Here is a 20,291-nt window from a genome sequence, read left to right as displayed (position 1 = left end):
GAATCGGCTGGCCCAACGTGGATAATTTACTATTTACAGAAGGAGAGGCAGGAACAGAGACATGTCCCGCGGTACGCTCGATTATACGACTTTAATCGCGCCGCCGCGACTCGTCTTCAAGGATTCGCTCGACTATCATCGATGGTTCTAACGAACGCTACACCGAGGCTTAATTCTCTTCCTCTTTTGAATTCGACGCGTAGAGACACTGTCATCGAGTCTTTCCCGTTTTTCATTTTTCCTTACTACCGCCATTTGTCGCGAAACGAGGACTAACGATGAGGACACATAAATTATACATTACGAATTTAAATTAAGTTACACGGTACAACGTTGTGCGGACGAAAAGAATACGTATATACCTAACGCAGACTTTCAAATAAATAATTGTGTCTACATATTTATATATATTGAACGAATATATTACAGTGGAACAACTTGCGAGCAAGTTTCGTTATGTGGGTAAACATCGAATTTGTCTGGCTGGTACGCGCGGTTTGTCTCGCGAATCGATTCATTGGATATCGTACTGACGGAAATTTTTGAACGTCTTCTTCGTTACCTCGCCAGTGTAGGAGAAGACAATTCGGGGGACAATTCAAAGCTTCGAATATAGTGCACGAAAATAGGAAATTTCGAACATTGAAAAATTTAGTATGCCTTCGACTACTGTGCATCTATTGGCGTTTTCGATACGTGAATCGTTCTATTTCCCGCGCTTCAATGGCGTTGATTTACGAGGAACTTGTGCGCCGAACTCGGAACTCGCATCGACGGATCGATCTCTCGGCGTGTGGAGACGGAAAAGAGTAGCGAACGAAATCGGATAAACGGGAACGTACAATGGAGAAACGAATACTAACGATATTAATTAAGAACAAAAAAAATAGAAAATTAGTTAATCCAAAGGTGGAAAGTTAATCTCGCATTTTCTCGAAGCTGAAAAAAAATACGAATGTTCTACGGCGAGCAACAATTCTACTTAGCAATGGATTATTCGTCGAAACTTAACTGGTACGTTTATCCTAACTCGACTCTAATAACGTTATGTAATTATTCTCCGGTTATTATTGTCTCCTCTAAACTATCTCGTGTATCTCCGATAAGAACAAATTAGTTATGCTCCATCTCCGTTACGTTCGCGCTACTAAATGCTTCTTCTTTTCACCCCTTTTTCTCTCCCATCTAACAGAGGTCACCCCTACTCAGCAAGAGTCTTTATTCTCTTCCTCCTAACATTCTCGCCTTTCGTCCTTCCAGCCGTCAGCTCCGGAAAACTAAACTTCACCAGCTACCAGCACTATCTCTCCGCGATTTTACGCGTTTCGTCACGATCTCGAACGGATGATCGGCCACGGGGATCCCGATCCACGTATCGATTCCTCCACCAGCGAACGAGATCGCCTCCTTCTCTCGACGATGGTCTTCCTCTCTTCGGAACCCTTCCGACGCGTACAAACGCGCCGCTCGAACTCGCGCGAACATTTGCATCTTGCTGCGCAGGTGTGCACGGGGTTTGCACAACGTGCAAACTCCTCCAGCGGATGACTTCCCACGGTTGCGCTGGATAACGACGTCGTAGCTAGATTCGTCGATAGCCGCGCGGGATCGTCGAGCAACGCGCCCGTAACGATCGTCCCTCTGTCGCTCTCCATCCTTCTTCGTCCGTGTTAAGCCGAGGCGAGAACGTAGTCGAATGGACGGAGACGGAGAGCAAGCCGGGTGAAAGTGATTCCCTTCCGTCGACGCGGTGTCGGTGATCTCTCTACGCTGGACGCCTCGGTTCGCGTCGTGGAATTAGGCACCGGGCTCGGCTCTATCATTGATTCGAACGCTTGCCTTCGCTGATGGACGCCATTCTCATCGACTCCGCTTCCGGGAGGTTCCATCCGGGCATTCTCGTCTGCTCTATCGCCGCCTGAGGACAGGAAGAACAGGAGGGTTTTTTTTTCTCTTTTTTTTTATTGGGCACGTTTTTACTTCCTCCGGCTGGTTATTTATATTTTTTCTGTGCGATGAATATATTATAGACCGGTGTCAAGAGTGAACCATCGGGCCCCAAGCTTTTACGTACGTGTGCGAGGGTATCCGTTCGCCGTTCGTTCGAATAAATACACTTTCGAATTCTAATTAATACACGGCTATGGGATACATTTGTTCCATGCATCGCATTCTCCAATTTGCATAGTCGCGCGTAATTTTCATGTCCGCGCGGCTGATTAAATCGTGTCCAACTTGTCTTTGCCAAGATACCGATCTTTCCCGATAATCGATCTTAATCGTTATGATATACCGCCGGCGAGTATCGTTTCTACCCGGTACACGGGCGCAGATAACGAATCGCGTAGCAAGTACAGCAGGGGGACTCGAGAGAGGTGTACAAACTGTACGCTTACCGAGCTATTAGGATTCTTGGTCATGAAGATCATGAGGGAGCGGTTGCTAAACGGCCTCAACTCCGGATCTCGGCCAGGACCATCCACCGTGTCGACGCAGTTACTGTTGGCATAGAAATAACGTCGAATGTGAAATTCGTGCGCCCACTGTCGTGTGAATATTGGTAACATGAAGCTCGACAAAATTTTTGCCATCGAAGCACTTTCTCTTCGACTTTGATAAGATGAAGAGATAACGATAGAGAGGGAGAGAGAAAAAATGGAGAACGCAGACTGATTGGAGAACGGTCGAAAAGTAGTTGCAGCGTCATTCGCTGAAAGTCGAAGAAGAGAATTACTCACCTCGACCGTAATTCCTTTTGCTTTCGCTTGCAGTGGATGTAAGCCGCTATGCAAATGATAACGACCAGGAATACTGCTATCGTGGCACCGCCGGCGATGCTGGCTGTCTCCAACATTACACGTTGCCGGGAAGCTGTAACAGAAACGTCACTTTCTTAGCCAGCGGACGGTTAGACAGCTTCCTGTCCCTGCGCGCGTTTCAGATTGAACAAGGGAGGGCTCTCGTTGGATTTGCATTGTATCAAGTGCATTATACTCGAGGAGCGCGGTCTATAGCCAGTGGCTCTAGAATAAAACGATCACCGCCCGGCGGGGTGGAGGAACGCAATAAGAGGCCAGAGAACGACGGATACTTACGTAAATAGGAACCATCTAAATCCTTAAACTCGCATCTCTGCCCGATGTAACCGTTGGCGCATCTGAAACAGCGGAAATGGAAGAATGTTAACGCCGATCGGTTAGACGCTGTTGCACGTCGACCGGATAAAAGAGCGGCGGAACGCGCCACCGCCTTTATTGCGCGTGGCACTTCCGTAAGACGCGGCGAGAAATCCAGGAAGCTATAAAACGTACTCTTTAGCCACGAAACCGCTTTTAGTATCGGGCATTAATCAGATAGGTACGCCATCGCTCGAACCACCCAATTAGTACACTTAATTATTAATAAAAAAAATGAAAGAGGAACAGCGTGCGCGAGAAGAAAGGAGCAGAGGACGGAGAAGATGGTAATAAAGGAGGACATTAATGAAGGAAGATCGAAAACGGAGAAGGAACGGTCGCTCGTGGAACGTATCGATTCGCAGAGGCCGCGTAATTACGCGGTAATTAAAAGGATTCTCACGGTCGATTTCACCGAACGGTACCGGCCGGATGATGGCTCGCCCTTCGAGCGGAATAATTAGCCGAATGCCCGGGCGGTTCCATCGAGATTGAACCGATCGCGTTTAAATTGAAACTCGCGATCGTCGAATCGACGCGATCGCCACGTGGGTACCTGGGGGGGGGGGGGGGTGTCACGGTCGATTGTCTTTTTTCTCAGCCACGCTCGCCGATAAACGAGGCACGTCTGACAAGACACACGCGTGCGGATCGCGTGTTTCCGCGTGCGTGTGTCTGGCATCGTTTTCGTTTCAGCAAACCGTACGCTTCTTTTCTTTCTCCTCGCGGAACCAAGCACTTGAGCAACGCTTCCGTTGCTCCCACGCAACGAGACGTTTAATATCACCGATTCCACCGAGACACGGAGCGATCCTGCTCTCTTTTTGTCGACGAACCGTCCAGGAACGCGTCTACACAGATTTCCCACGAAACTTTGATACTTTCTTAACTTTTTACCGCGCTTGGCTCCACAGTTTAAATTCGAGTGAAAATGACAAGGATTACCAGGGTAGGCTGTCAGTAAATTCGTTTCAACTCTCTCTAAACAGCGCATTCGACCGCTAAAGAAGAAAGTAGATGGCAACGAGACACAATGTTCCACCCGGAAGTCTCGAGTCTCTCAACAAGTAGCAACAGGTAGACAAACTCGATCTTTTTCTGGAAGAAACGGATGAACAAAGCTCCTGGAAATCATTGTAACGCGAGTTCCGACGTTTTTATCCGCCTCGGGCACAGTTGTTTTCCAGCTGGATTAATCTACCGTTAATTGTTACTCTTTACGAGTTTCCCACAGGTTCAAGGAAGGCTAAAGCCGATCGGATTAAATCGCCGCAGCGTGTCGGATCGAACGAGCGAACGCGTCCACGGACGATCCCGCGGAGGAAGATCGGATGATACCTTTCGAGCAGCCAGTTTCACGATCAATCTGAGCGCTCGATTTTCACGGTAGATCGAACGTTCGTGGTGGCACGCGTGAGAACATCGGAACGAACGCGGAAAAATGAAATAGGATCGATATGTAAATACAGCGAAATGGATAGATTTTTGTAATCGCCACGCGGCCGGCTAAGGACGTACGTGGCGCAACGATTCGCACCCGTGGCTTACTTTCAGAGCGCCGTTTATCGATTTAATCAATGGCCTTCCAGTAGATTTCCCAAGCGGTCTGCGCTTAATTATAACCGGTGTCGCTGATGGAAAGAGATTTGCGCGCGTCCGGATCACGTAAATCTAGTTTCCTCCGCGTTTCTCGTCGTTTGACGTCACCGCGTGCGCGCGAACGCGTGACCGCCCCGAGTTTCCACGGACGCCGGCTGAAAACTCCCGCGAAATCGAACGTTTCGCGCCTAACGCGTATACGAATATATCGTACGCGGCGAGAAGGATCGCTCGTCTCGCTGCGCTGGCGAAGTGTCCTCTTCGTCTTCGCGGAGGCGCGCTCGCGCGCGCGAGCACAAGCCGCAAGAAAGTGGAAACAGTTCATTATCCAGCACTTTCCACCGATGGAATTTTCTCCGTCCGCTTCGCGGAGTCCTCGTAGCTTGTCCGCGGGAATTATGGGAGCGCGAACGAGGAAAAAGTAGCACGCACGATGCCTCGCGTAGTTTGCATGCGAGATGATAGATTGGGGTTCTTTGCTCTTTCAAAAATTGGTGAAAGGTTGACCTAATCTCTCCAGGACGGCACCTCGACGCGGCGTTAACGTTCGTTGCCCTGCGTTTGTGCGAAACGGTGCTCACTTACATGGAAATTTCGTAAGAGTAACACGTTGTTCACGGTTTCTGTTACACGGAAACTTTGGAAAGAAGTTTATCGCGGTGCGGTCGTACGGAATAACGAATGAGTTACACCATTGACTCACGCCTGTATGAATGACTCTTTTGTAATACGTAATACCTTCCGTAGCTTCCGTAAAAGTTTTATCATTCATATTTGGTACTGTGCCATACGACCAGGCCATAATAACGGCTACACGTTTACGCCAGTGACAAACTCCGAAGCGAGCGTCCTGCCCAAACGAGACAGCAAAAGTTTTCATCGTTCAGACTGGAAGGCTCGCACCCTAAATCTTCGCCCAACCCTCGCGTTGGCAAACAATTTAAAAGCCAAGGTCTCCACGGAAACACAATCGAGGATACCTTTCGAACACCGTCCATATCTATTCGAACGGCGAAAATGGAGGCAAACGCAGCCAGAACGTGTCGGTCCGCGATGATCGCGGCGGTCGTAAAGGAAAAGCCGATTCGTACAATCGTCGCCCGCGGCGGCATCCATGGGATTCCCGTAAGAATGGCTCCTGTACGTGTCGTCCGCGCGCGACCGAGGATTACCGGTTCCCCCGATGGCGAAAAGGAGAACGCGACCGTCCCTTTTTCCCTCGACCTTCTCTCCCTTTCTAGGATCCGTCGCGATTGTTCCAGGCCACGGTGTCAACGCGGTTCTCGACTCCACGAGGGGTGCGCGTGAACGGGAAACGGAGGAAAAAATACGACGAGAAGTCGGCACCCGTGTTACGACGTTTGCGTGAATCCGGCGACTCTTTTCATTCGACGCGTGGTCGGGCATTCGACTGAGACATTTCGAGATTCCTGGTATCCGTCCTGGATTTACACAGGAATGCACTCCTCCATATCGGGTGGTTTAAGCGTCTCGAGTCAGATTCTTGGCTGCACAGGTGCGAGAGACCATGGTTCTTTGGAATTTCTCCAAGCTTCCTGGGGGGTGATCGCAAATTTTTCGTCGAACCAACGAGGGAATTACAGTAGTACGTGTGATTCGGGATACTTAGGGGTTCTAGCGATTCGTCGTGGACTTTTTCGACCGTTAGATCGACACGTTAGAGGAATCCCTTTTTCTGGAATTTTTCGTGATTCGTTTCGCCCGATCGAGAACACTCCCTGGATTCCAACTGCCCGTTTCGTATAGGATCTCTGGTTGCACAAGTGCGAAGGAGGTTGACTTCTTTCTGGGATCCGTGGCGTCCTCGGCGCGGAATTAGGGAACAGCCGTGAAGTATTCTTTCGTGCCGGTTAATTGGAAGATTTATGGTAGACGATCGCGGGAAAGCGTCGGGTTCGTCTGGTATTTTCGTCGATCGCCGCCACGGCGTGTTTACCGAGGGTGTGTCTCTCTCATTACGTAACATTCCAAAGCGTCTTCGACGGTGAAATTCCACGCGGTGATACAGCCGTGTCGCAATCACCTCGCACCGTGAGATAGTTCTGCTTCCTCTTGGAAAACGGCCGTTCGAACGAGGCCCCCCTTCCCCCTCCTAAATGGGACGCCGATTTCGAGGCGGCGCTAGCCGGCGCGCTGTTTGCGTACCCGATCGCCGAGGGAAACAGATCTTGATTAAACGTTCGCAAAGTGAATTTCCGTGTCGTTCGTGCGGCCGGTGGAAACGGCAGGGTTATTGATAAAACCGAGGAGTGTTTGCCCGCGCGGCGGACGCGGATGGTAATCGAAGGAAAGCGGGCGCAAATGGACGGCGCGTTACACCGCTCGTAAATCATCCTGCGCAACAGTCGCGTAATTATTTTAGGCCTGAAAAATCTCTCTAACGTAGGGGAAGGGGGGGACAGGTAGACGGGGATACCTGAAACGGGGCAACGTTGATTACAGAGCCGTACGTTCGATGGTTATCGGTGAAAACAACGCTGAAAGGTAGTTCGAACGGAACGCAGTGGGTCGTGAGAGCAAGTTCGCGGGCACTATTCGAACTGTGGAACGCGAGAAATTCGACTCCGTAAAAGTAACGTATTCCCAAGAGACCGGGTTTAAGATCGTGTTAAACAAAGCATAAATTAAGGTTCGATGGGATAAACGGCGCGGAGCCGTGCCGGCAACGGAACCGGCCACGGTCGCCGGCATTATTCACGGTAGATTTCTAAAATGAACAGTAACGTCGCCGCGGTGGATAGATACGATGGGTATAATAATCGGTTAACGGGTGTTCTCGATCGGGACGCGAAAAGCGCACGCGAGTCTCGACCGCGGCACGCTCGCTTGAATAACCGCCATCGCGCGTTCTTCGATCGCGACGAGGATCGTCGATCGCTCTTTTTTATCTTCGAGCGTCTCGTTCGACGCGGAACTATTTCGAAAGCGTGCAATACGTAGGTGGAGACGTGTACTTACAAACAATTGTAAAGGAGGGACTCGGCGATTTTGACAGTAAAACATGTGGCACCGTTCAAGCAGTACCATTCCGCATAATCCGGTGGGCACGTGTACATGTGGAATGTGATATTCGGTCGAGGCGTCGGCGTCGGTGGCCGTGGCTTCGGCGTCGACCGCGATGAACAGGCGTCTGTCAACAGAAATCATCAAAAATTACAGCTACCCTCCGCCGCAACCGCGTCCGCGGTGCGAAGAAAAAAAAATAGTATTAATTTGAACGTCGCGGTATTCGAAAAGCGTCGGGATCGCAGCGAGAAAATCATGCTCCCCGTGACACGCTGAAAGGACCCATTGTGTCCACGGCGGAGGAGGAAATCATTGGGACGGCGGATCGATAAAAGCGCGCCGAGAAAGCGCCTCAACGGCGAATTTGCTCGATTAAGTTGTGTAACGACCAAAGGCCAAGCATCATTTATCCCATTACACTGGGGAGAGAGAGGCGAATTGTCGAATGGCCTCTTTAGAAATTCCGACGGCTTCCAGGTTCGCCGAGCACAAAGGACCGGCCCGTATTTTAGGGCTCTGGCCTAAGTGCTCGTGCCTCTCTATCCTTGTACCCCATCCAAGAAAAGAGGAAAAGAAAAAAAAAGAACTTGACTGGAAAACCGTTTTCTTTTCTCCGTTACCCCGACGTTATCGTCTCACGTGTCATTGCTCGTGCGGAAATTTCGCAGATCGCCGCGTCTCTCTCTCTCTCTCTCTCTCTCTCTCTCTCTCTCTCTCTCTCTCTCTCTCTTGGTATCGGTAAAAACGAGATCCTAAATATCCTCGAGGCGAAGAGAGCAGGCTGCTCGTTTTTCGCATTTTCGATACCCAATGGATCGTAGACGGTTTTTTACGAGGCGCACGACGGCCGGCAAAAAGGGCGGCGAGGAACGCCAGACACTCGGCGGCGCGGCTCGTTAATCCGGCATACCGTCGAACAATTCGAAAGTTGGAAAATATTCGGTGGCCGGGTAATAAGAGCGACAGGGGCAGGGGCCACGCGCTAACCGAGGAACACCGGCGTTCTTGTGCGGGCGAAACGCTCGCGACGCACGTTGCATCCGCCTGTGCGCGGCCCGAGCCACGGCTATCTGTCACCTGTTATAATTTTGCAATGTGCCGCCAAGCCGCCAAGACGCCAGACGATTCTGCGCGTGCCTCCCGATTAAAACAAGCGGCCACCCTTTCCAGCCCCGAATCCGCCGGCCATTGTCTACGTACAACCCATGCGGAACGTTATTTCCAACGTCGAGGATAATCACAATAATGATCGCCGCCGATAATGCAATTTAAATTGTATCCCTCGGTGGTATCTCTAAAAACGGTGGACGTTTTATCGAGGGAACACTGCCGCGGCTGTGCTCGCTCGTATGCTATTTTTAGACAATAATTTGCAGTAATTCGTCCTCTCGTAGTACAAGGGAATTTACAATAATGGTCAAGGGAACGACTCCGGAGGGGATTGTTAATTTCGTCCGTGCGGAATATTGATAAAATTACGACTATAGGTATCGATCGGTAGGTAGTTTAATAATTGAAATTTGAAAAAATTGGAGAACCGAGGTTAGTCACTTTGGTCTGCAAATGGCTGGGATATTAAAAGCAACGAATTCCAGCAGCGTGTATCGCGATTCGTTCAAGTTGTTTTTTTTTTGTTTACGCGGAGGGCCATTCACGGTGCCATATGCGGAGATATTCGACGGAATAATTTACGCGGTATGTACATAATTGTTACGGGCCATCAGGGTCCCGGAGTGCGTCGCACGTGTTGCATTCTTGCAATCTGTCGCCGCCACGCGTCCACTGGTGATCGCGTACTCTGAATACGAACAATGGGATCGCTCTTTGTACAGTGGTCTCTGCCCCGCACGGCCATTTTTCGCCGGTGCACGGTGCAATTTGAAAACATTGCACCGAATCGCAATTACGCGGTAATAACGTTGCGCGAATGCAATTTTATCGGACACATGTCCGTGTAACTATACATTTTTGCCTCTGCCGATGATCGTAATCACGAGATACTTTGGCCTTTGAACGCGGCACGAATGGGTGGCAAAGGTATTCGCGACAAATTTAATAATTCATCGCGTTCCACGTTAAATCAGTGCTGTCAACCGGATTGGAGCCGTTTACTCGCACCACAAACCGAGCACACGTTCACAAGAGATAACGAAGCGACGACGGAAACCGACCAGGCTCCATTAACGATCCTCGACTCTGACAGCGCTGACTTAAAAACAACCCCGTCGTCCCGATGATCACTTCACTGCGCGTAATCACTGTATCACACCACGCGCGCAAAATAAAGGAATGCAAAGAGAAATACCACTAACCTGCTATACCGAAGAGAGTGTAAGAGAGGATGAGTAGAGTGGCGAGGTAGGGCGGGATCCTGCATCCTCTCGTCATGGCAGTGACGGTGGCAGGGTTATCGTTTGTTGCGGTAGTACCATCCGCGTGGCGATCGTTCGTGGTCCGATGGACGATGGGATCGCAGGGCGGTCTGTCGTCCCGCAGCCGCTGATGAAGATGATGCAAATGATGATGGTGATGGTGGTGGTGGAGGTGGTGGTGGTGGTGGTGGTGATGGTGATGCAAGTGATGATGACGGTGTAGGTGACGGAGCTCGTGGCGGATGTCCCGGTGTGGAGAAACAGCAGCGGCAGCCTGGTCCTGGCACGTAGCCTCATCGTCGGCTTCCTCGTCGACGACGAGCTCGTTGCTGCCGCTAGCCACCGCGCTGTCCCTTCGCTGGTGACATCGACGACGTTGTTGCTGCTGGTACTGGTGACGGTGATGGCTATGGCGACGGTGTATATGGTGGAGGTGATGACGACGGTGGCTGTAGTTGGTGGTGGTACTGCTGTCGCCGCAGCAGACCTCGCCATCCGCCACCGGTGAACAACTAACCTCCTCGAGCACGCTCGCTCCTACCGCGTCGCATCCTTCTACTCCCCTTCCATCCCCGTCCAGACCGTCCACGTAACCTCCCACCCCCGCTGCTGCTGCTGCTGCTGCCGCCGCCGCTGCTGCTGCCGCTGCTGCTGCTGCTGCTGCGGCCGCTGCTGTTGCTTGCTCTTCTGTTTCTTCAACGGCACGAGCTCCACCACCTGGCCCGGAGCTCCGTCGCACGTGCCGCCGCCTCCCTGTAACCAAATATCCGACCGGCCGGCCGTTTACAGTGTGTTTTATCTCGACCCGGCTCCGCTTCATCTAGCCGGCTGATCCACGCACACCCGGGGGTAGTTAAACACGCCGTGCCAACCGGCCACGAGCTAACCGAATAATATATCCTTGCTCGAGAGGATAGACGCGTCTGTGTACTCGTGTATGCGACAGAGAGAGAGAGAGAGAGAGAGAGAGAAAGAGAGAGAAAGAGAGAGAGAGAGAGAGAGAAGGTATTGTGTGGGGGTGTGCACGGGTGTGTATACGACGCGTCACGTGAAATTTCGGCGATCTACTTTGGTGGAAGGGATCGAAGGAATTCCAGGGGTCGAAGATGGCCAAGCTCGGTTTTTTCTCGCCCCTGCGCGGGCGCGTCGTTAAGTCGTGTTGGGTTATGACGAACAGTTGCAACGTGTTGGATTTTAAGCGAAGTAAGTCCCTATCGAAAGATGCGAAACGCCACGTTTCACTTGAAATGCTACCGCGGACGTGGACGCTAGCAATCTAGGCGATCTCACGCTTTAATTTAACAGCTCTTCCCGTTACTTCTTCCATCGACCACAGTTTTAAATGAGATCTCGAAAGATTAAGCGCCAGGTAATCCGCTTTCAACAGCCCTCTTGCTTACCGTTCTTATCGCGAGAGTGGCTGCAATTAACTCCTCGCGACGATCACCGATGATAATTCGAAGTTGCAAATTACCGTTCAAAAATTCCGAAACATTAGGGACATAACGTTTCGGTTCGTACTCGACCAATTTTCGCGAAATATCTACGCGTACCATCGCCAATGGATATTTAACGTCCTCGCAAACGATCGCATTTAAACGCAATTATCCCGTCGCTCTGTTCCTTCGAACAACACAGAACGAACCTCGAGAGCCGTCGTCTGAATGTCCGAGGGTAAATATTTTCCGATAGATAGCATACACACACATACACACACACGGGTTTCGAGGAGGGTTGTCGCCTTCTCGTTAAACGACGAACGTAGAAAGGGGGCGGTGTTTAAACCAGAACGCAGGGCCACGTGAACACGATACTTTTGTACGGCCCCGCAGCAGTTTCCACAAAGTGTAGGCTTTTCCTTGTCGGGCCCTAACAGCGCCATTGTGCCACCACGCGGTTACGAGAGCCGCCATTGTGCTCTGTTTGGAGGTAAAATATTTGCCGCGAGAAGAAATTGTTTTCCACGTTCGGGGGTGCCTTAAAGCCATCTGCCACCCCGGCGTCGATTATGCCCGCCGATTGGATCGGGTTCCAAGCCTATCGGGCCCGCGTTTCCGTTTTTCGCGAGATTCCCGGCTGAGATTTCGGCTATTGTTGGTCCTAGAATAACTCTCTACTTTTCATGCCTTTGAGACTACGATTCACATCGTGATTTTCTATTTATGGAATGGTTAAAATTCTCTAACATGAAAATCTGCCAAGAACAGAGTTCCCCTCGCACAGACAGAACACGATGGCGAAAAAAATTCCGCGTCAGTGCTCCTAATCGTTTCCCGTAACGCTTTATTAACCAATCGGACGAATCGGTCGTGTTTATCCGTCGAGCAGTCAAGCTCGATCGCCAACGACGTACAAGCGCGCACTGGATCGTGGCTGATCTGATCTTAATCGGAATCGTTTTTCAGAAGGCATTCCAGATTTCACGACGACCTTGTCCCACTAACGGACGTGTCGTAAGCCGTGCAGGATATCGCTCCTGACAGCGGACAGATTAATTGTCGGTTGGTTTTTCTCTGTGGCTTCCAGGAGAATCGCGAACTCGGTACCGAAACGTGGCTACCGCGGCGATAATAACAAATGCGACAAATTTCTTTCGATCCAAGTGGCGGAGAATTTGGCAGAGTCATGACAGGAAGCGTATTACCAGGAGCAGTTTCGCCAACGGCGCGTAACCGACATCGTCATGATTCATTGGATAGACACGCGTGTATGTACCTAGACGGGAAATTGGTTACGTTAAGTATCGCAACGTTTTCACGGAACTCGAGATCCCGTTCGATTGGCATTCTGCGTAGATGTGACACACAAAACTGACACCTTGCGTCAAGTGGATGACGTCAATTGTCGCTTGGAACGTTCACACTTGCCTTCTCAGCGGTCTGGGAACACCGGGGAGAGACACGGCGATGCTCGTCGACTCGATCGAGGCTCAAAGAGGCCTTGCTGAAAGGAATCGTGCTCGATTTGCATGATAAGAAGCTTTGATTCGCCTTTCAGCGGAATTCTATGAAAGACAAAACGAGTTCTTCCATGGGCGTGTCCTGTGAACCGTGTGCTTTGTCTTTCGACGCAAATCCGATACTTCGATTCGATCGCCGACTGTCTCGAGCGCGGCGACTCCACTTGGAAAAACAGAAAACGGACCTTTGAACGGTACAAAAACTATTGTTATCGACGCAGAGATTCGCGAGAAACGTGGGAACGAGGGAGTTCCACATCGATCTGCGAGAAAACTCGCTGAAGATAATTATCTATTTTTTTAACAGATGCTCTACGGATAGCTGCTATCTTCGAAACTATTTCTCACGAGAGAGTACATAAATCTCCAAGAATTGGAAAAAAAAGAAAGAAACAATTATCCAATCTCCAACAGATCGTATCGAGACGAAAACAGACGTTAAAGCTACAGAACGGGCTATCTTCGCAGTGAATCTTGCCAAAAAAAGGAGAGTAGATACGCGGAGGGGAAAAAAGAAGCTAGCGAGCGTGCAGAGGAGCGCGCGCGGTGCCGCGACTAGACCGGAAGTTACGGTAAAGTGCGTGCAATTAGAAAATAACCTAAATTCAAGGCGGTTCGCGATTCGTGTTGAGAACGAGCGAGCAGAAACGCTTAAACGTCGCGTCGACGAGGGAAATGATCAATTATCAAGAGCAGACCACGTGGGCCGCACTTTAAGTCGCCGGCAGCGATGCAGCTGTGCCCGCGTTGTCACCTAGTTACACCGACAAATTTCATCTTCCATCGTTGGAAGAATTCCCGTCTCGACCCCTTCGAGTTCTATCCGTGTCTCAGCGCGAAAATCGATAGCTGCGGCGGCGAATAAAATCGAGGAGGACCGCGTAGACTCGAGAGAACGCGCGCTGGCAATTAGAGACTTGAACGCCCGCAAAGGACACGAACTAGCAGGAATATGCTTCCATCGCCGCGACATTCCTGATCCGTTCGCAAAGGAACGCCATCGAACAACGTCTAATATTTCTTTCCACGTACAATGAAAATTGCGGATTGTTCTATTTTGTTCTAATCTATTTTTTTAAATGTTTCTTCATCTAAATCCTAGATCACAACCAGCTGTCACTCCTCTTGTTCTTAAACTGTGAAATGTAAACTGTGAAATGACGTTTACCATCCTTTTAGCGAATCTTATTGAAAAATATGTCCGTTTCATAGGTGATAATGAGATAAGCGAAGCAAAAGTTCTAATTTTACATTTGATCAACTCGATGGCGACTGTTGGAGCTCCGCGAGGGACGGAGCGGCGCCCAAGTGATCTCATCCGACGATCGATTCATTAAGCCTGTCAAGAAGCCGCGACGTGTCGGTAGCCAGTGGTAAACGCGACAAATTCGTGCCGTCAGAGGTCTGCTATGCGTTAACGCCTCTCGGAGAGGCGCGAGGACGGTGGCATCGACGAGTGCAGCCGCACCCGCGCCCACGAAACCTCGCCGCGAGTTCCATTTTTCCCGCGAGTCCCGTCAGGTTTCACCGTGCGCGCATAAAAATAGAATCTATCGAGGGAATATCGATCCGTTCCCGCGCGGACGTTACGCAATCGCGCGAATGCACCGCGGTTAATTGCGATTCTTTTTATAAGCGTGCGTCGCGCCACGGACGATCGTCACGGCACGGCTGGTCCGGTTGACGGACATTTGTACGCGTACAGATGAAAAAGGAAGAGAGGAAAAAAAAAAATAGGAAAATTAACGCGATGCATTGTTTGTGGAGCGCGCCAGCCGTTGCGTAAACGCGTATCCGCTTTCGTCGAACGAAAGGAAAGGTGGACGCGTGTGCGCGCGTTCCCCGCCGCGGAAAAGCTGAAACGTTCTAGAAAACACGATCTCGTTGGAACTCCTTTAAGAGCGATCCCGAAGTTTCGAGCGTCGACTGGCTCCGCGAACCGGATGTCTGCCGCCGATCGATCCCCTCGAGAACGCGATCGAATGCCTCGCGAAGAACAGAAAAGGAGGAAGATGAACGCGACTACCGTTTCGTACGGTTCTCGACTTAACGTCCGGTCGCGAGCCCCTAATTTGTTAAGCGATTCACGCAGCTTCCAGAGGCGCGGCCTCCCCTCGTAAGAGGAGACGACGCGTCAATCGAAAGAGGACGGGCCCAACCCCTCGCGCAGCCGGGATAAATGTATCGAGACAGGCACCGACAGCGATTCTTGAATTATACGAGAAATTCGGGGCGTGTCTGGTCACGTGTCTCCTAAAAGCTGCTGCAGAGGGCCTCCTCCAAGGGAGACTCGATTTTCCAAACGAGAAAAGGGAGAGAAGAGAAAGAGAGAGAGAGAGAGAGAGAGAGAGAGAAAGAGCCTCCTGGTCCTTCTTCCGGGGACCGGTCCGGTATCAGCTGCGCCTCGTTTAAACACGGAAATTCATAAGTCCGAGTATGTTGTGCCCTCCTGTCTGCAAAGGGGAAGCAAGGGGAGAGATAGGACAGAGAGAGAGAAAGAGAGACGAGGAGAGCTCGCGTCCGGGCCAGTCTCGAACCCCTCGGGCCCCGTAATCTCCACCCCCGACAGCCACCAGCTGAACTCGAGCCAGTTTGGCCAAGATCGACAAGCTGGAGCTGCTCCTTTAATCATTCCTTCATTTTCTCCCTTTATCTGATCGATGGAATGAAAAGATGGTCCGACAGATCGTTCTATGCGTACGAAAGAAACCGAGAATTCAATCAGGGGTGATAAATATTATTACCGAATACGTTTAACGTTGATTCGCTGGTTGAAAAGGTGAATCAATAAACTCGCGTGGCGGTGCGATCGATATCACGCGATGGAAATAGGGTTTCGGGGCCATTTTCCGTCTCGTAGAATGCATTACGCTCGCCGCGGGACGTTTCAGGGAGCAGCCATCCCCTGGGAGATTTCAATTTCGATCGCTTTGTGCCGACTTTAGAATACCTACCGGGAATCAATATTCCCAAGCTTTCGCTTACCTCGACATGCTCGCGCATTTATAGTGAAGGACAGAGTGCGAGAGAGAGAAAGAGAGAGAGAGAGAGCACAGAAGAAAGCGTTCTCGAGCGAGGATTTTGACAGAACGCCGGTAGATAGAGCAAAGCTGCGCTAGCGTACGTTGTTTGCTTGGCAAGCATCCAGTGTTCGAACGACGAATACATTTCGAAATACATTTCACCCGTCGCATGGCCATTGTATACGAATCAGAGATGTCACCCGGAGATCCCGCAAGCTCCACGCGCCGTCACCCCCGTGATTACCAGCTGCAGCGAGAGGGAACGGCACGACTCGTAGGCGCTAAGGCCCAGAGACTCGTTGGTGCAGGGACACGCTGGTCCAGGGGAAGCGTGGCAATGGAAGAAACGTAGCTCGAGTTCGGGAACAAGACGGGAGAAAGGCCGCAGCAGTGGGTGGCGCAGGTTTCGTAACGTCCCAAAGAGCCCCATCGTCGTCGATACACAGAGGGTGTGTGGGACATTATTGAAAGTAAGCGAGGGTGGAGCGGCCAGAAGAGATCCGAACCGGAGAAAGAGCGGAGAAAGGGGGCCCTGTTATATAGAGTCGTGTATATTTTCATAATCTTTCGTAGACGATTCGGCCGTGGTGGCTCGAGCCACCGGTTCACGAGCCGGTACACGCATATGCCCCCGTAGAAAAGCGTGGATCGCACATGCTCGGGGCACGTCCCATTCAGACGGGCGCAGCTGCCGAACTCGTGTGGACACGTCGGCAGGCACGCGCCTCTTGCCTCCATAACCTGTTTTCAAAATTCCGCTCCCCTCCTACCCCCGTGGGCTCAAGGAGAGACCCATTTCTTCCTCCTTTACTCCCCGTCTATTAGGTATATACCTCAGAATGCTTGTGCGGTTTTTTCGCGCGCGCGCACGCGCCGCGTCTGCGCGGTTACTTCTGCCCTGACTTTCCCTTTATTTCGCGTTTTACGTATCGCGCTATAGATAGAATAATAAATTGAACATTATTGTGCAGAGTATTCACCAATTTACGAGATACTAAATCTTCCGAAGTACGTGTCTACCAGCAGCAGACGCGAGTCTACTCGAGTTCGTTTCTCTCCTCCGTCCGCCCTCTCCTCTGTGTCTTTATTTCGCCAATGGCCCACTTCACCTCGTCGTTCCAGGCCAAACTCGTCTCTCGCAAATTGCTCGGAATTCGACGTCCCCGGCAATTAAGGCCGGCTCGCGTGTCTGAACTACGCCCGATGATGCGGCAGTACCCACGGACTCTCGAGAGCGCGCGAGAGGAGCACCTCTTGTCGGCGAGGACGGCGCGCCCTCAGCTGCGGGACCCCGTGTCGACGCTTAAATGCCCTCGAGTGCTGCTTTTTAATTACTCTCGCCGTACGCGAAGACGACGCCGTTTAATCGTTCCGTTAGGCTCGCGGTCGCGAGGCAAGGACGAACGGGCCACGATACGGGTGGGGGAATAGTTGGATGATTTGCATGCGTCTTTGGGGGTGACCGCCCTTGCAGACGGCAGCTGCCGCCGCGTGTCCCTGCTTTAGGTATCTGAGCCTCGACTGCCTGTACGAACTAGTTTCATCTACAAAACGGATAAATTCGGTTTCTGCTTGAGGATATTTTATGAAAAAAAAAAAAATATTGCAACGCTGATATGTTCTATAGAAGTTTGGACGGTCATCGTTCTTAAAGGTTCGCCCCAATTTTCCTCTTGAAAAAAATAAAATTTTCGAGGCGTGATGGAAAGTAGGCATCGCCAACTGGGCAACGCGAGAGTCCTTCGGGTGTAATACCCGAAAAACGGGGAAGAGAACAGCCGGTTCGACCAGGTGGCGGATAGATCGGAGGCGCGACGATACGATCGGCAGGAATCGATTGGCCGGTTAATCAGCATCGTCGGTTGTTATCCTACTTTTCACGCGGCGGCGTAACCTTTCGTCACGGCCGCTCGTAAACTCCGCTCCGAAACGATCTGGAACGCTTCTAGATCGTTCGAGCCCGGCTACGATTTCTATTCGTTCTAGTCGCGTTCTGCCAGCCGTGTGAACCAACTGGCCAGAACTCGACGGGGTGCCGTCGCGTAGATGGTAACTCCGGCGGCAATTAAAGACCATAAAGACCATAAAATCGAGGGTGTTGCGAAACGCCGCGCGGATTTCATTGTGGCGATGTGTCGAAACGATACGGGAGCCCCGAACGGATATTGAAAACGATACCCGACCACCGGCGGGTCGAGATGTCGCAAGGATCCTTGTACTTAAGGACTTCGACGCGGTGGCCCACTAGAAAAGGTACGAGCGTGTCGAATGGATGAGAACAGACTCGATGGGGAAACGAGGAATTTATTTTCTTGCCAAATAACACGCGATCGGAATTCGAAATGAATCGCGAACGACCGTAGGGACGTGAGCGGACGCGGGTGACGCGTCGTATTATACGGGCGTGTAACGATAGGATAATCTCGATATATCGCGCAGATTATCCTCGAGAGGGATGCTTCACGCGCCTCTTCACCGGAGGAAGATCAACGAGGTGGCCCACTAGAGAGACATAAAGAAGAAAAAGGGACGCCTCGAGAGAGGGTTGAAGAAGGGTTCGTGCCACGTTCGTATAAAAAAGCATCGCGGGCAACGAACCGGCGGGGGATATTTATCCTCCCATTAAGACCCGTTCCTGTCTCCCCTGCGTCACTCTATTTCACCCCGACACCCACTAAATCCAATTCAACGGTATACCTTACGTGACCAGATAGCCGTCGCTGCTGCGTTATTTACCATTTAAACGAGCTTAAAAAATTAATCGTCGCCTACTCGGTCCAAAAGGGACTGCTCACAAATACAGTGCCCCCAAAGCGCGTTATCGGTCGCGCGAAAGATCGAATCGAAATCGAAACGGGCCGTCTACCACGGTTGCGCTCGTATTCGAAAGTACGCGTGGCGTGGTTGTTCCGCACAAAAGCAGGAAACATTATACGGCTGTTGAGCAGACGAAGATCCAGCTCGAGCGGGGATGAAGGGGATGAAGGCGAGAGAGGTGGAGCACGCGTTCAGCCACGAGGAAGGGAAAGAGAGAGGGTGAGACGTGTGTCGGGCGTGGGTCGATCGATGAAGGAGATAAAAAAAAAAAAAGGGAAAAAACGTGGCGCTCTCGATAGCGTATAATACTTCGGGGGCCGGATAGACGGAGCAGGACGTATCTTTTCCACTTGATAGGGCTCGAGGAGGCTCACGAGCGGCCGGCCATCGGTGGGCCATCGGGTCCAAAAAGGAGACACGGGCTCGCTCGCACATGTTCCTCACCTCGTGCCGGGTATTCATGCCGCGCAGCTGCCGAATGCACTTCAACGCCATTACCTGTTTTTCGCAACGCTCGCTGGTTTGCGAGCGGGCACGCGCCACGAGATCTACGCGCGCCGAAAATCGAGACGGGACTAATGGGTGCCACCAACGACTCTGTCGTCATCCACCATCGCTCTTTCCTTTTCCGTCCTCCGTCTTTGGCGTGGAGACGTCGAAGAGTCGATGGCTCTTCGTCTATCTGTCTCTCTTTCTCGTCGACAGAGTAATAAGGCTTCCGAGCGATGGGGCCTGTTGCCACATTTTGAGCGAGCTTGAAAAGGACGCTTTAATCCGAGTTGCGAAGAGGATCAGAATTTCGCAACGCGTGTCCATAGTGTCGAAATGGCGCTTGTTGATTTTCCAGGTAGAATTTGCGGAATGCGTTATTAGCGAACGACGGGTAGGACGGCGAATGATAAATGATGATGGGCACCGACGGTGTCCCGTGAAATAGAAACGAGACTAATGCGCGTATGGCCCTTCTCGAGTTTTAAGGGAGACAATAAGGCTTCCAGGCGTACAGTATCGCGGCGATGCGTCCGATGAGAGTAAAAAAGTACCGGCTCATTACGTCCGAGCAATATTGCGGCCTCGCCTCGGGGAAAAGCGCGAGAGACGAAAAAAAATTAGCGTCACTTAGCGAACGAGCGATAAAACTCGCGACGCATCGAAAAGGTAACCTCCAAACCGCGATACGATTCGACTCCTCGAGATTGCTCTACCCGGGACGGTTTTCCGACCAGCGAGTATCGACGTTCCCCCCGCTTGCTCTTTATTTTCAGCCAACTTTTCGATTTCACATTCCCATTCGAGGCTCCGTCGATATTCCAGCGAC

At 51.2% G+C, this 20,291-nt stretch overlaps 2 protein-coding genes across 2 annotated transcripts in view; both read right to left on the bottom strand.

Moving 5' to 3' along the window:
• Window positions 1–20,291, bottom strand: part of LOC143425286 (mitochondrial import inner membrane translocase subunit Tim17-B) — a 106,295-nt gene that overhangs the window by 21,265 nt on the left and 64,739 nt on the right. The window lies entirely within an intron of this gene.
• LOC143425267 (uncharacterized) overlaps window positions 612–20,291 on the bottom strand; it is a 46,099-nt gene continuing 26,419 nt past the window's right edge. The window contains exons 2-7 of the mRNA XM_076897944.1: window positions 10,115–10,927; window positions 7,755–7,926; window positions 3,096–3,157; window positions 2,739–2,871; window positions 2,397–2,499; window positions 612–1,918 (exon numbers count right to left, since the gene is read on the bottom strand). Of these exons, the coding sequence (XP_076754059.1) occupies window positions 1,820–1,918; window positions 2,397–2,499; window positions 2,739–2,871; window positions 3,096–3,157; window positions 7,755–7,926; window positions 10,115–10,927 (1,382 nt within the window). The 3' untranslated portion in view covers window positions 612–1,819. The remainder of the gene's footprint in view (window positions 1,919–2,396; window positions 2,500–2,738; window positions 2,872–3,095; window positions 3,158–7,754; window positions 7,927–10,114; window positions 10,928–20,291) is intronic.

The sequence above is a fragment of the Xylocopa sonorina genome, chromosome 7, assembly GCF_050948175.1.
Source record: "Xylocopa sonorina isolate GNS202 chromosome 7, iyXylSono1_principal, whole genome shotgun sequence".
NCBI lineage: Eukaryota > Metazoa > Arthropoda > Insecta > Hymenoptera > Apidae > Xylocopa > Xylocopa sonorina.
This window is presented reverse-complemented; position numbering and strand designations above follow the sequence as displayed.